The sequence below is a fragment of the Microchirus variegatus genome (assembly GCF_963457635.1).
Source record: "Microchirus variegatus genome assembly, chromosome: 14".
In the NCBI taxonomy this organism is placed as follows: domain Eukaryota; kingdom Metazoa; phylum Chordata; class Actinopteri; order Pleuronectiformes; family Soleidae; genus Microchirus; species Microchirus variegatus.
This window is the reverse complement of record NC_139815.1, coordinates 17,802,075-17,818,358: the sequence shown is the minus strand read 5'-3', so window position 1 is coordinate 17,818,358 and position 16,284 is coordinate 17,802,075. Positions and strand designations below refer to the sequence as shown.

General features: G+C 40.5%; 1 protein-coding gene across 1 annotated transcript in view; it reads right to left on the bottom strand.

The window, feature by feature from the left end:
* Window positions 1-16,284, bottom strand: part of ntrk3b (neurotrophic tyrosine kinase, receptor, type 3b) — a gene marked incomplete at both ends in the record, with an annotated part of 157,600 nt that overhangs the window by 17,728 nt on the left and 123,588 nt on the right. The window contains 2 exons of the mRNA XM_083901218.1: window positions 2,986-3,116; window positions 15,701-15,889. Of these exons, the coding sequence (XP_083757344.1) occupies window positions 2,986-3,116; window positions 15,701-15,889 (320 nt within the window). The remainder of the gene's footprint in view (window positions 1-2,985; window positions 3,117-15,700; window positions 15,890-16,284) is intronic.

Sequence of the window (16,284 nt, the reverse complement as noted above, 5' to 3'; positions counted from 1 at the left end):
ATGTTATCTTGGGTGTGGAGGATCCCATTAATATCTTATGGTTCTTATTCCACCCAAACACCACAGTTTCCAGCTAGTGTTATTAAAACATGTGGCTTTGTATTAGAATAGAGGAGATCATTTGGGGAAAAGTTGCTGTCAATCAATGCTGTGATTAATCATAATTAACTGCCTTTATCTTATGACAGATTATAGGATTAACACAAAGGAAGCAAGATCAGATACCACATTCAAGAGCATGGTTACGTTTCATTCATTGATGCATACATGATGGAACTTGGATGCACTGACACACTGTAGAAAAAACAAACAAAATCAAGGCCCACCTGAAGACAATAATGTATTGTGCGCCGCTGTTCAGTTTAAAGGTAAGTGTAACAGACTGTACTTCACAGTATTCATCAGTGAAGTGTACCTTAGATAGTGTCATTACTCACAGAAGTCCAGTGACAACCTGTGCTTGTGCAGGCCTCTTCATCTTCTTCATACAGTATAATGTGTCCATTTGTAACATAATAGTTCCTCTCAGGGCTGGATAATATGTTCTTCTCTAGGCTATTCGAATGATTTCCCTCAGTCCATCATCCTCTACAATGCTAATTTTGCTTTTTAGCTACCCAGTTAGCCACAGTAGCTTCTTCATTAAATGTTTCAATATTAATCTAAGGCACTCCTTTAATGAACTTGTCTATCCTGTCCTGTTTCGACTGTATTTCCTCTGGTTTAATACGGTGGCTGGCTGAGTATTGCATCTCCCTAATAATCAAGTGCCTTGTTTTAAGGCCAGGGATCATTACAGTTGTAACACAAGAGCAGGTGACTGCAACAACTGTTCACAAAATTGATCTGACAGGAAATAGGATAAAGCAGACCTTGCATACCTTGAATTTGTTTGACATTAAAGACATGAGAAATATAACATTTTGATGTGATGCCAGTTGAGGCTGCCAGTATAAAAAACCGACAGAAAAAAATTCTGATAAGAGCAATAATATGCCTTATTACAGCCTCTATTGGAGGTAAAAAAAAAAAAAAAAAGACTCCAGTTGTTGAAAATACAACGTGTTGTTTCTCTTGATCTCCTTGGCCTTGAGTCTTACTTTCCCAGACTGCTGCTGTCATTATTACAGAAGATGAGACCTTGAGGTAGAAATGCCTTTACTTGCATATCCTCCTCTTGAAGTGAAGTGCTGGAGGTGGTTGAGATGTACAGCAAAGAAGATAAAAATGGCCAAAATATTCTATTAAAAAAATCAAACCACACTCTTAAAGGAAACATGTTTTGTGTCTGGGCAACCATCCAAGACAATACCTTCAAGTGCTCAAATACAATAAATTGAAGGAAAGCGCTGGGCTAAATTTGCCCTTTGTTGACCTTTAAGTGTATTCAGAGAGCCACCACCTGTTTTATCACAAACAGGAACATTTTCAAACGATGATGCACATGCATTGTGTTTTAAAAATAAAGGGATCTCTGTAACAGAGGTTTGTGATGCAATACCAAGGGAAAAGATGTGAGAGCCAAACATGGATCCTCTTTTCATCTTGACCTCCACTTCTTCATCTTTCCACTTTCATTAAGGAGAAGATGGGTATTTTTTCACAGTATTTTTCTTTTCTTGAGTAAGTGTCCTGAGTCCACAACCTGTTATTCAATCATTGAATACAGAATCTCATATTCACACTGGGAGCTGCCAAACACAAGTTCATGTTCAGCCCAATGACACTGAGAGTCACAGTAGCAGAGCAATTGGTTTTGGTGATTTAGCTTACTGTACTACTTGGCTTGACAGTAAATGTTGGTTCTTTGGCTACAAAGCTGCACAACATGCGCCGCTGTAGCTTAGCCTAGGCAGTCACATCTTATGGCAGATAATATCAACTAATTCTATATCCGTAGGATGCTCTACAGTGCATAAGGTCAGTAATTGTTGTGGAAACCAACTAAAAGTGACACAGAAGATACACACTCACCAACCGCCTCATTAGGAATACCTGCTTTTTCCTGTAATTATTTATTCCAGCCGGTTATGTGGCACCAGTTCATTTAAATAAAAATATGTTTGGTTTTGGGGGTTGTTGAAACTCCACATCACAATGAAGACAAACATGACTTCAGACTGAACAACACGTGAAAGCTTGAAGCATATGGTTAACCATTTTGGTTTCCAATCAATGTCAGGCTGTCAGGCCAGACTGGTGATACTTCTTGGCACACTTAAGGCCAATCAGTCATTATTTCAGTGTATTTGAATTTCTGCGTTTTGTCATAAGAGTAACATTTACGCTTGGTTTATAATCTTCTAATAGATTCTTCTACTTTTTTAACTTGTCCTGCAGTGTGGTTGACTGGATGCCTTATGGTGTCAGACAGATTTGCTCTGCACAGCAAGGAGTCGCATACGGGTTACGGATTAAAATGGAAGTTCACTTCAACATTAAGTTGAGTCCTGGCAGCAGGACATAAGAACACGAATGCCTCGAGTGCCCAGACACCCCACAGAGCAAGAAAAACACATCCCGAGATCTCTACATGCTCCAAATAATCGTGAAAAGGTCAGATTGGGAACACACACAGTAATGTGTAATGACTCCAAGTTGCATTTTGTATAGTCTGAAATTACCCGATCTTAGCTGATGCTAATCCCTTATGTCAACATGGAGCAACAACTCAGATTTCCAACATCTTGTCGAATCAGTGTCCCAGAGCAAACAGACATCACACTGTTAGTGTTTTGCTCCTGGTCAAGTGCTCGGTGAGTCTATGATGCAGAGTCTGGCCACAGAACAGAGGAGTATTTACAGGCTGTTTAAAGATGTATTTGGTCAGGGCAACGGGATATGTTGACTGTCAGGGTAATCTTTTTTTTGATGATACCCAACGTGAGACCTTGTGCTAGCTACGCTAAACGCCTGCTGCTTCGTACTTGGTGCACCTACGATATATGAGATTCAACTCTCAGTGCATGCATATTGCAGATGTACCTTGACAGCCACCAACATCTTGTCCTTGGTGGGGCTCAGGTTGTAACACTCTGCCAAGAAGACTTTACCAAATGCTCCCTCGCCCAACTCCCGCTTCAGGATGATGTCTCTCCTTTTTATATGTTGGACAACTAAAAAAGAGAGAGAGAGAGAGAAAATATTACACCACAATACATCTTACAATACAGGAAAACAGACAAAATACAGGGACATGCTGCCCCTTTGCCTGCTGATACAGTGTGTCAAGCTTGAAACAATCTTAAAATCTTCAATTCAACAATAATTAGTGTCTGTCTACGGAGGAAATATGATGTTGTATGAGTCTGGAAATGCAATCGCTGACGACACTGCAACCGATGCAAATGATACACCCCCCACCCCCTCACGTTTACTCGATCATAAAAGCTTTGCCCTCAAAATACATAAACACGCTGAATGAGGCTGAGGTGTGTTTACACCAGCAAATCATGCCATTCAGTCTGAATGAAGTGGACCTTGCAATAACAAAATTGCAAGGGCTTCACCGATTTTTTTTCTAGACAGCTTTACTGGGACACAAAGAGTATTTCAACAAATAATTGATTTAGATACAAATTATGGACTTCATCTTAAATTTCAAATTCTAGCCACAATCTCAAGGTTCATAAAGACACACTAATATGTCACTGTAAAATAAGTAAGTCCATAAAAGAGTGATGCACAAAGCATCTTAAAGCCGTTGTTTGATGAGATGCTGGAGCCATAAAAGCTGATTGACCATTTTTAATATTTCTGTCAATAAAATGTAGCCCAAGTGTTAAGCAACCGCTGTGAAGTGCTCGAAAAAGCACTTACGGAGCATGGGATGTTCTCAAAATATGAGCGGAGAAAAGGATATTTTAATCTAACTCAGAGAATACTGGAAACAGTATGGTCCGTGTGGTTTTAAATCTCTGAAGTGAAAATAAAATCCAAAATGTCACAGAACCTGCTGAGCTACAAACCTCTTCTACGGATTCCTTGGATTTATTGTTGGCATTGAAACAACACAAGTACACATTTTCTAATGAGAACAGGGGTTGTAAAATGTACATTAACGAGTGAAAAGTCACTAAAGGAAAAAGAAAATAATCACATTATATGTACTGTATACATGCTCCACTTTTTCTATTTTTCCCAAAATGTTTCACATGCGGGCCCACGGTTGGTGTAGTGGTTAGCACTCTTGCCTTTGCAGCAAGAAGACCCGGGTTCCTGGGTTCGAGCCCCGTTTGGAACAACTTTGGAACAAGGGTCTTTCTGCAAGGAGTTTGCATGTTCTCCCCGTGTGTGCGTGGGTTTTCTCCGGGTTCTCCGGCTTCCTCCCACAGTCCAAAAACATGCGATATGGGGATTAGGTGAATTGACCACTCTAAATTGACCGTAGGTGTGTGAGTGTGAGTGAATGGTTGTTTGTCTATATGTGGCCCTGCGATGGACTGGCGAACTGTCCAGGGCGTACCCCGCCTATCGCCCAATGTCTGCTGAGATAGGCACAGCACCCCCCGTGACCCTCTGGTGGAGGAAAAAGCGGTAGATAATGGATGGATGGATGGATGTTTCACATGCTGACATGAAGTCAGCCTTTTTTTTTTTTTTTTTTTTTTTACCAGTTGTTTGTGACCACAGAATCAGAGCTTATTCTACTGATAAGACTTTAAAAAGTTCACCAAGCTCATGAAACCAAAAGATAGGAGAAATAAAGACAAAGACACAACTGACAGAATATGGATATAAAACGAGCTGAGGAGATGCCGGGGTTGAACATAACAATGATTTATGTTTACAGTTGAAGTCTACTGCATCTTTACAAAGACAATACAAATGTCCACATGCAAACACTTGCATACACATAATATAATTAGAGCTGAAACGATTAATTTAGTAATCGATTATTAATCGATTACTAAATTAATCGGCAACTATTTTGATAAACGATAATCGGTTGAAGCTTTTTTCAGGATTAAAACAAGATTTCTGATTGTTTTAGCTTCTTAAATGTGAATATTTTCTTTGTTTCTTTGCTCCACATAACAAAGAAATCATTAAAACTGAATGATTTTGGTTTGTGCACAAAACAAAGACATTCGAGAACATCATCATTTCCAGGTTTGACAAACATTGATCAATGTTTTTTAACATTTTCTGATATTTTATGAACTAAACCATTCATTGATTAATTGAGAAAATAATCGACTGATTAATCGATTACCAAAATAATCGTTAATTGCAGTTCTAAATATAATATACATTTTCTGTTTTTGATTTTTCTTTTACTATACAAAAGTATTATAAGCCAAAGGTCAAATAAGTCATTAGTTAAGAATTGGGATTGAAAGTGAATGCAATTAACTACTGCCCTTATATATCTTTATTGATCATCATAGGGGAAATTCAATTCTTGTAAGGTGATTACTTCTGGTTTGGCGCTGGCCTTAAGGCAAAAATGTTAAGCATCAAAATGTCAGTTCACACACCAATGGCTGATAATGTAAGAGGTCTCCTGAACAATCAAACGTGTGACCTCACGAAATAGAAAATAAGCTAGTTTGATGATGACTGCATCCAAAAGAGACAACAGACAACTTATGTGTAACATTTTCCTGTTTGGTCACTGTCCTTGTCCGGGGTGTACCTCATACTGTAAGGACAAACTGTCTCATTGACAAAGAGGATAACTTAGTGAAGGCCAGATTTTATGGGGGTCAATATGAATGCAGATGGTGTCATTGTTCTATCACTATTAGACTGTGCCAAGGATTTTCACATTTACAAGTTTAAGCCAAAACATGTATTTAAATGTGTTTAAAGGGGAAATAAGTAGTTTATAGTGCCATCTAGAGGAGAGGCTGAAATTTACAACAAAGACCTGCTGCTCTGCTCACCCCCTCCCTTCCCTGAGCGCTACGGTATCCGGAGCTGGTCAAATGTCGTCCTCGTCGTCTTTCTCCGTGTCAGCAGATGAGGTTCGTGAGGCGAGGGAGAGGGCGAGCTACCGCGGCCGTAGCAGACGAAGCGGAGAGAGAGGAGGCGGGACTTCTACTACAAGTAAAGAGACGCTTGTTTTGTTCTCTCGCGTTTGTCCTTACAGGCTCCGGTAGAAACATGGCGTCTCGCTGCTAACAGTGACTATGCAACCACGGTCCGCGGTCATGTTATTTAACATGACTTTTTGAAACACTACGAAAATGAAACAAAAACTATTATACAGCGACTAGACAATGCAGGAGCACATAATATGTATAAAAAAAGTGGATTTTGGGTTATATAAACCCATAAATACTACATATTGTACCTTTAATTCATAGTTTTTACTAGCATTATAAGGGCTAAATAAAAGAAACTATCACAATTTTATAATCATAAACATGCAAATAAATCAAAACTACCGCACAGCAATATCCAGCCTTTCCAAATTGGGGTACATTTATTTGAAGTTTTCAATCCTTCTCCCCAGAAACCTGTGATTACTATGTTCTGCATGATTTGTTACTTCTTAGTTGCTGGTGCTGGTGGTCTAGGAATACAAGGTTTCCTGATTCACAGATTTGAATTACCAGTTCAGATAATTAGCCCTGAATCAACACACCACCTGTGTCACCTGATTCTCTGGTGTTTCTGTCAGACAATAACCATCCCTCTATTTAAAAAGCAATGTCCCAGTCAGTTTGTTGAGTGAGAGTGCCACCAAGGACGTTGACACATTGCTGTCAAAACTCTTAAAATCTGCTTTTCAAGACGTGAGGAAAAACTATCCTCAAGTCACATAAACATACATTTTAACTCAAACTGTGTTTTGACGGTTGCTAGGACAAATGTCTCAAACACTTTCTAAGCTGATGAAGACACTGATTTTCTGGAAGAAATAGCTGGTGAAATGACAAACATGGGAAAAAAACGTGACGGTGTCATCTATCAGCAGGTGAATGTTTGAAACTAGTGTGGTGACTTCTGGAGCCAAGTGGATTGATTTCTTTAACTTTCACCCAATAACATATCGTCTTCTTTTGTGACTTAACTGTAATGATTTCTCATCATCTCGCCTGTGAACATTTTTACCACTTTCACCAGAATATCTCCACCGCCATCTTTGTCATTATGTAAACTACTAACACAAGTATATCCATTTTCAATTCACATCACAATTTTAACAAAAACTTGTGCTGGCTGTCATGAAATCTTTCTGCACTTTTACTCTGGGAGTTGGTAGAAAAACAACTTTATTTTTCCTTTAAAGTATTAACAGTAAAAGGCCACGATTTGTTATATTAAGTTACACTTCAGTCACAGAAGACTCAAATGTCTTTACTCTAGGCGTCAAAATGTGTCAAGAACAAGGGGAATTAAACGCCACTGAGTAGAATAACTGATGCGTCCGTCAGAACTGCCTCATGTTCAACAAGAAACGTGGACTCTCCATCACCAGTGACACTCTTCTTTCTGTAAGATGAACATTGCTGTCACCAGGTTTGGCTACTTTTCAAACCCATTGTTATAAAGAAAAGCCCCTAGATAAAACAGGCCATTAGAGTCACTTTGAAATACAGTGCATTACCATTGCATAAAAAAAAAACTCTAAACAGGGGGTAGAGTATTGTACTGTAAGTGTAAGACAGATGATGATATAAAAACGGAGCTATCTATCAATAAATAGAGGTTTACATATAGGGCGGATGAAAACAGCTGTATAATGACCTGGATTACTGTTATTGGTGGACGTATGAGCAAGAGTTCTTACGTGAGATGAAATGTGAGAAGTTGATTTAAAATCTGACAAACAGATTTTTTTTGTTGTTTTTTAAATTGGAGCAAATGGCTAAGATGAAGTCTGTTCTGTTGAGGCAAGCCTTCAACAAACACATATACGTATGTCCTTCATTATAACTGGTCTGGACGAGTGTAATGCCCTCTATGTTGGCGTTAACCAGGCCTCACTCATCCGCCTTCAGCTTGTCCAGAATGCTCACCCTTTAACAGGAGGACACAAAGGTATAAGAACATTTTCCCCTTTCTGGCCTCGCTCCACTGGCTCCCAGTGTGTTACAGAGGAGATTATAAAACCTTTTTATTTGTGCACAAGTGTCTCAATAGTCTTGCTCCTCCAAACATCTCTGACTTGCTGCAGCCCTATGTTCCTTTGCAGTCTCGGAGATCAACTGCTCTTAGTGGTTCTGAAAATGAGGCTGAAGATCATAGGGGATCAGGCTTTCATGATTGTGGAATGGACTGCTGTTACACATTAGTCAGGCTCCTTCTGTTGTCTGTTTATTATCTCTCGAGTGTGATGTCTATGCATGTGCCTTATAGCCGCGTTTCCATCATGGTACAGTAAAAAATAAAATAAAAAGTAAAGCCCTCGGTCAGGCTTGCGTTTCAACTGAGTACAGTATACCTTTACTTGGTAGGTGGGGTGTGCGGCGTGCTGTGCCCGATGGCTGTGTCAGCGAGATAAGTAGTGTGACGTTGTTCCGGTGTGCCGACAACGGACAACAATGGAGGACATCCAGCAGCTGGGTTTTTCTACCTGCTCGGTTTGTGGCAGTTTGTCTCAACAAGACGTCAAGCTTTGTATGAGAATAGACTGCAGGTGTTGAAGAAACACAAGTCGCAAGGGAGTGACACTTAACGCAGTCAGCTGACTGTTGTGGGTCGAGCTGCGGTTCTTTTGGAATTATTCATAATCAACCGAACCATTGCCCTCGATGGAAATGCGCCATTATTTATTTAATTTTACCACTGTAAAGCACTTCGGTAAACCATTGATGTTTTTTTTAAATGTGCTTTGTCAACAAATTGACTTGGACAGGACAAAATGAAAATACTTAATCTTAAGCCACATGCTGTCATCATAGCAACTGAGGGGGTAAAAGATTTCAATTCAATATCATGCATCTGACTGTCTGTATAACTGCAACAAATGAATGACAGAGTATAATGAGCTCTTCAGAGAATAACACTGTTTTGGCTCCGGAAGACATCAAAAACATGTTTAACTTTACATTTGTTCCACTTGCACGTTAATTCAGCTACAAAACCATTATTCTTTGCCCTTACAGGAATAACTCAGCTGTTATAGGACATGCCTGTCAAAAGTGTCGGGGACCAGTTACTTTAACCTTCAGTTTTCTCTGCATGTAAACCCAGGCCACATCCTGCAGCCTGTAGCCAGATTGGCACATTGAAAAGCCCCGAGATTAAATCTCTATTCTGCAGCACAGCATCATCCCTTTGTCCTGACTCACATGAGGACTCGACACCAGCAAACATCTCCCTGGAGGGTGAGAGACAAAGCTGTGCCAAGATTTTCTCAGGTAGTCAGGTCAGGCTTCTGGGAGAGCACAGATGTTTGGGGGGCTTTGTTCTGTACCTGTGCATGTGTGTGTGTGTGCGGACTTCTGTGCATTTCACCACCGCTGAATGCCAACTTCCTTCAGCATCAGAATGTGGTTGTTTTTGTATATGTACCATTTGTGTGTGTAGTAGTAGGCTGTGAGGATGCATTTTCAAACCTATTTTTGTAGGGACATGTTGACCCTGTGAGGACGTTTTTGGCTGATTCTCACCAATTTATAGGACTTTTTGAGGGTTAAGACTTGGTTCAAGAGTCAAAGGTAGAACTGGGAGCGATAGATGTCTTTCTTATAACTCACAGATTTAATGTATGAATCGCATGTTTTCGAAATACACAGAATTGTAAGAGAAAAGATTGATTTTCTTGCAAAACAAATGCAGTTTTTAAATAATTGAAAGAGACTTTTTTCACATACTAAACATTTGACTTTGTACTTTGTACTCTCTATATAAAGAGCACAGCTGGGTATTTATGGTTTGGTGAGAGCAGCTCACACATCAACTAACAGTATACAAAATGCTCTCCGTGATTACAATCACTGCAGCGCAGGGGTCTTGTGTCATTCAGCATTGTGGGCAACTGTGACTTTAATACCAGCATTTACTGTTGACTCACAGTGGGTCTCCTCCTCTAACCTGCAGTGACTGGCTGACTGCTGGCTTGTTTCTGCTGCTGTCTGGCCTCAGTGTGTGAATAACCCCCCCAATGTCAAACTAAGATACTGTTCAAAATGCAAAAAAATGATAAATACAAAATCATCCTGGGAACACTTTCTGCTTCATGAGCTTAGTTCTGGTTAAATGTCTGGAGACGAGGAATAAGCTAATTGCTATGACCAAAAAGGACAACTTTTGGTAGCATTTCCAGATGTACTGTGCAGAATAACATAATAAAATAGTTCCAAAAGCATATAAAATAGAATATTTGAAAATAGATATCATCAATTTATGTAAAAAGAGTAAACCAATATAACATGAAATAATTTAAATGTAATGATCTTGCATTATTCTCATTTTCATATGCCTGTATTTCCACCGGGCGCCTTACAGCTTTCATTCTAATCAATGTGAGCATTTCCACCGGGCGTGCTGCAGCACGTCTCAGCCACGTCCCAGAAACGGCTCGCCGTGCCGCAGGGCTATCGATAGGTAGCAGTTCTATTTTTGATGTTGTCGTTGCCGAGTCGTGCCAAGCTCAACAGAGCAGATCGCATCCAGACAGCAAGTCCGACACAGAATCAAAGTAAAACACTTCCGCCCCCCTTTCAAAATAAAACACAATATGCAGGTCATATCGCCTATCGCAACTTCACATCAACGTTACGTCGTAACCGGTGCTAGTCAATTGATCAGAGGGTCTCGGAGAGTCATAATGCGCGACGCAAGACTGATTGATGAAGTGGAGAAACATAAAATTGTTTATGACACCAGATCAACAGTTCTTCCACGTCGGAGAATGACAGAACCTGTGTTGTTGTTGTTTCCTTTATACACACGGTCTATCGCGGGATCTCGCAAACTCGCTTCCGTTCAGGATTATCGGATGATCTTCCGTGAATACCGCTGGCTCCCAAGGCACCGCTGCCGTAATGCGACAGGTGGGGATTGACTCCAGGCAGAGGACAAAGCAAAACCGCGCCGCTGACGTTCAGCGTCAATGTCCAGTCAATATGAACTTTAACTTTACTCAGTGCATTTGCATGCATTAAAAAGGTCAGATTTTTATGTATAGTGCATTTAAAATCAAGCTCGTCTTAGTCGGACTAACATACCTGGATAATGTGATTCATAGTCCGATTACTCCTGCATGTATATGATTTGTCGAGCTGGGGTCGGACTTTGATGACGAGTTCAAAGAGTGAAGTTGGTGAATGATAAAAATCTGTCAACCTGAACCTTTATTCCTATACACTGACAGTATGTTTGCATTGTGAGGCGATTGTATCCAAAGACATGGGAATTAGCTGTGATTGCAGATCATTTTTGTGAAATCAGAGTCACTGCATCACATATGTTATGTTAAGAAAACTTTGCATGGAAGGATAGAGTGAAGCAGTAATGGATGACTCAATCAGCAGAAATGCAATATTACAGGCATCAATAAGTTGTAAAACATCACCACGACACCAACGAGCTTTGCAGGGAGATTGATGCTGATGCAAATACATTTTGAGAATACAAATAATTATTACAGCATGACAGTTCTCCACTTTCCCCTGTCCCCAGAATCCCTGCCCTGGTGCGTCTACAATACAGTGTTCACCAAACACTGTGCATGCAATAGAGGTAACAACGTGATTGACTTCCTTTTGACAATAGCTCCTCCCTGGGCACAACCTCGGTGTTACTGCTGGATTAAAGTTAAAGTACACTTAAGCAGTAAGTACTTTACACTTGCTGCTCCAGGGAGGCTCTTTAAAATTCTAGGCTGCTACACAAAATAGTATAGTTGATCTGAACATCTGAGGGAAGAGTTATGTAGCTGTCAGTCCCTACAGATTCAGTATGAAACATGTCCGTATAACAGGAGAAAAGCATATTTATGTAAGTTTGCTTTGGCACAATTAAGTAATTATGAGTCTGTAGGCAAACTTCTCACTCTCCATTGAAAATGTTACACTGCAGGAATATGTTATGCCCACATGCAACTTGAGAGACAAATCTTAACTCCAGAGATGGTTTAGTAATTGAATTGACTCTGATTTAACCTGACTGCTGTGCTTTCCTTTGCAAAGATTTGCCAAACAATCAAATGAGTGTACAGAAGCAAGCTCTTGTTTAACGCTCTCTGCTTAGCCTGTGTAGTTTCATTTGAATACATTTCTGTTGTGCCATGTTTTTGGGTCGAACTAAACTCGTACTGTTCAGCGACAAAGTAGGCTGTTTGAATTCATGACTGACTGCAGCCTGTGGGGCTATTCTCTTTTAAACTATAATTCATGGAATCATTGCCTTGGAACATGATAGCTGCCTTCCAGTTGAGCTGCTTTGTGTTTCCTTTCACATGATACACTTTCAAGCTACCAAATTAGAAACTTCTTGTCACCGCTGGAAACATTTTAATCTTCAAAAATATCACCTTGAGCATAATTATGCCTGTTACTCCAAAAGCAGGGGGGAGGAGAGTGGATTGTCCAAGCTGTGCCCACATGCGATATCCTTAATAACATGGATGTAATTAAAGGCTCTATGCAAAATAAAGGCTATACTCCAACATCAAAACCTATCTTCTAATTCTGGCCAGTGGGACGTGACAAATCCGTAATTAAAAGAGCAAGCTGAGTGATAAAACAAAGCCACTTGCTGGGAGAAGGCGGATTGTGCTAGATATGGATCTGTCATTAGGCTAAAGCATTGTCCTTTGCCTTTTCTGCCTTTATCTTCTTAATGTGGCTATGTTTCCCCAAGATTGGCCTTTTTCAGCTCAGTGAGAGAAAAAAAAAAAGCTGCTCTCAACAAATGTCCTAATCAGTCACGGATCGACTGTTTACTGCTGCAAAAATTCGAGGCCACTGGTTCATTCAAAAGATTCACTTATTTCTAAATTGGCATCCGAATGACAAACACTTTTTCTGTGTTTGATTGCCCTCAATCTCCCGAGCTTGTTTACAACTGTATGTGTACAGGTCCCCAGTTCAGCCAGAGGACAACTGCAATTGGATGATTTTATTCTCTTTTTTTCCTCCACGATTTTTATTTCATTTCCTGCAGTGACGAGCTGACGGCATCACTTCTGTCACTCTGTGCTCTGTTACCACTGACTAGAACTATTTAACCGATGGAAAAATACTGTATATATAGTATATATTTGGCAGGATTGACTTGAAGATCAAATACTCATGAATAAAACATCAGATAAGATATGCTGGGATCACGAGTGTGACTTGTGCAGCAGGCGATTTCCTATCACATGCAGCTGTTTTAACAGGAGCCAGCATGGCAGACAGCAGCAACAGACTGCGGGAGACGTTTTCCATATGCACACAGCCCAATGGTGAGGAACACAATAAATTACCCAGAAAGTTGGTGGTGGGACTGACATAATCTGCTGTTCCATTAAGGTATGAGTGTGTTGAAATTTATGTTTGTTTTCTGGCATGACGCTCTCTCTCTCTCCTCTCGGTTTGTGTGTTTGTACCAAGTGCACACATATCTGTGTGAAACCATGAACGCACACAATTCTCCTGGAAAAGAAGCTTTCAAGTAAATGAATTGATACATTATGGATTGGTGGCAAACCATCAATAAAGCAGCAGTGTCTGGCCTGTGTTGACATGTAAAACTGGAGAACTGAGTGTGGCCAGCTGGACAATGGAGACTCAATGGGGCCCTGGGGCTACCCAAGGGAAATAGATTCTACCTTACAAGCCACACTAACCGAATACACATGCATGCATAAATTCATTCCCACTGTTGCACACCTACACATGTAGGGACACATGCAGACTTCTGCCTTCCCTGTGTGCATGTGTCCTGAGGGTAAAGAATAAATTCATATTCAGTGAATGATCGCACAAGCCAGAAGCCATTCAGTGCGATTTTTTGTTTCCAGCCAATGGCAGAAAGCTGCGGCCATTATGACCTTGCGATGAATGCAGGGTCCATTTCCTATGGTTTCTTTTTTCAACCATGCACATGAAATTAAATCTAACAAAGAACGAGGGGTGCTGCATTCTGAGAGGGAGAACTTTGGTAAAGCCTGTATGTGCACACAAGCATGGTCTGACTTCCAATTCCAGGTGCACGGTAATTGGGAAAAAGTTTCATTTGCACCCAGTGTCATTTATTCATTAGCTCACAATCAGATCTCCTGTCCGAAGCATTAAACATTATACATCAGTCACCTGGGCCTTAACAATTCATGAATTTCCTAATACATCAGACTCGTCATTTATTTATCATCTCTAAATGGGATTTTCTCCCTCCTCATTGGCTCCACGTCAGAAGTCAACTCATCCTAGCCTGACCGATGGCCATTCTGCGAGTGAGGCAGGACATAAATGATGCAATCTGAAGCTGAGCAGGACCAAGGACAGATAGATGTAATGTGCTACCATTCAGAAGAGGAGTCTGACTAAATCTAGTCGGTATGACTATTATCGCCTGGAAAGAGAAGCAGCAGGCTGTGGCTGGCTCTGTTGTTTTCTGTTGACTCTCTAGAGCCATTGACATAATTGTGAGTAATTAGGCCTTAAAGTAGTTTTGTCACTTCCGAACCTGGAACACAAGTCCCAAGGGAGAGTGAGGTGAAGTGAGGTGGAGGGTGGGCTGTTTCAACACCAGACACGAGTACACAAAGGGATGCATTTGTCTTAACAGATCCTATTTGAAGAGTCTGCAAGTGTGCCACCATATGCTGACACCACATGATCACAATGAATGTAGATTACACAATCACCTCAAGGGCCCCGGCTCTTGATATTGTAAAGATAAACAGTCATTTACAAGGTTAGAATGAGTCGCATAACAACATGGTGATCACTAGTTGGTTGTTTGCCCAGATGTTCCACTTTTTTGTATATGCTATGGAGAATTGTTTGTTACATGCCTTACAGCACATGTGTCAAATTCAAGACCCGGGGGCCAAATGTGGCCCGCCACGTCATTTTATGTAGCCCGTGATGTCTATGCTGCTTTAATGGGTGTGTTGACCATAAACTACATTTCTCGCAATGCATGGCGACTGTGTTACCCGTGGAGTCACGGCATCCCGCCACTAGATTGCTGTGTAACATTGTACATGCATCATGCGACGAATGAAATTGAGATTGAAATATCCACAAATGATCCCAAAATGTCCAGGAAGAGAGAGATTGATGCAGATGGAAGGCAGTTTCAAGAAAGATGGGAAGGCGAATATATGTTTGTGCTTCAAGGAGAAAAACCGGTACGTTTTTTGTGTTATGAGGCGGTGTCTGTCGTCAAAGAGTACGATCTACGTCCGCATTTTGACACCAAACAAGGAGTCAAGTATGCCAAAGTTAGCTTTCAAGGAAACAAATTGTCAAAGAATTAAAAGGTAAACTGTGATCGCAGCAGAATGTGTTCACAAAAGCCACAACTAAAAACGACGCGGCGGTGAAAGCTAGCTTTATTGTGGCTGAAGAAATCACTTGTGCTTTTTCTGAGGGTGCGTTTACATTTAGTTACATTTATTCTGTCTTACAGTTACATCTGGCCCTTTGAGTGCAACCATTATGCTGATGTGGCCCTCAATGAAAATGAGTTTGACACCCCTGCCTTACAGGATTAAACTCAACCCTATGCTTGAACAGACCTGATTCAATGGGCCCTTTTTTGCTTTAGCTCCCCAAAAGTGTGGTGGAGAAAAAAGAGAGAAACGTACGGGTAGTTGGTTTGTTGCAGTTGTGTCCATGTCTGAAGTATTGAGGATTCTCCACCACAGGAATACGAGTCATCCCTATGACAACAGCATCAGGACCCGCATCCAGAGTGCAAGGGGTAATAATCCCATGGTTCACGTGATGCAGAGGGCTCGCTGAGTCTTCTTCACCACTTATCACAGCAACTGGACCTGGAAGAAGAGCAGACAAAATGATTAATTTAAGACTATCTGAATGAATTGTAATATGGTGCTGTTACATAAAAATATTTTGCTTAAACCTTTCAATATTCTGACCTTTGATAACATGTCCCATTGAACATATAATGTGCATATTTTTTGCACATCTTTTGTTCCATAATGAAATTATGGGTTATTATTGTGAAAATGGTCCGAGTAATTAAAAACACTCAGATTTTGAGTTTAAGACATAATGCAGACTCACCATGGGCTCAAAGAAAAAAAAACAGAGGAAAGACTGAATGAATGAGAAAATGTAAGAAGCACAGAGACAATGGCAAAATGTCAGGCCAAAAAATATGAAAAAAGCATTGGGTATGACAAGCAAAGGACAATGTGCGGTTATT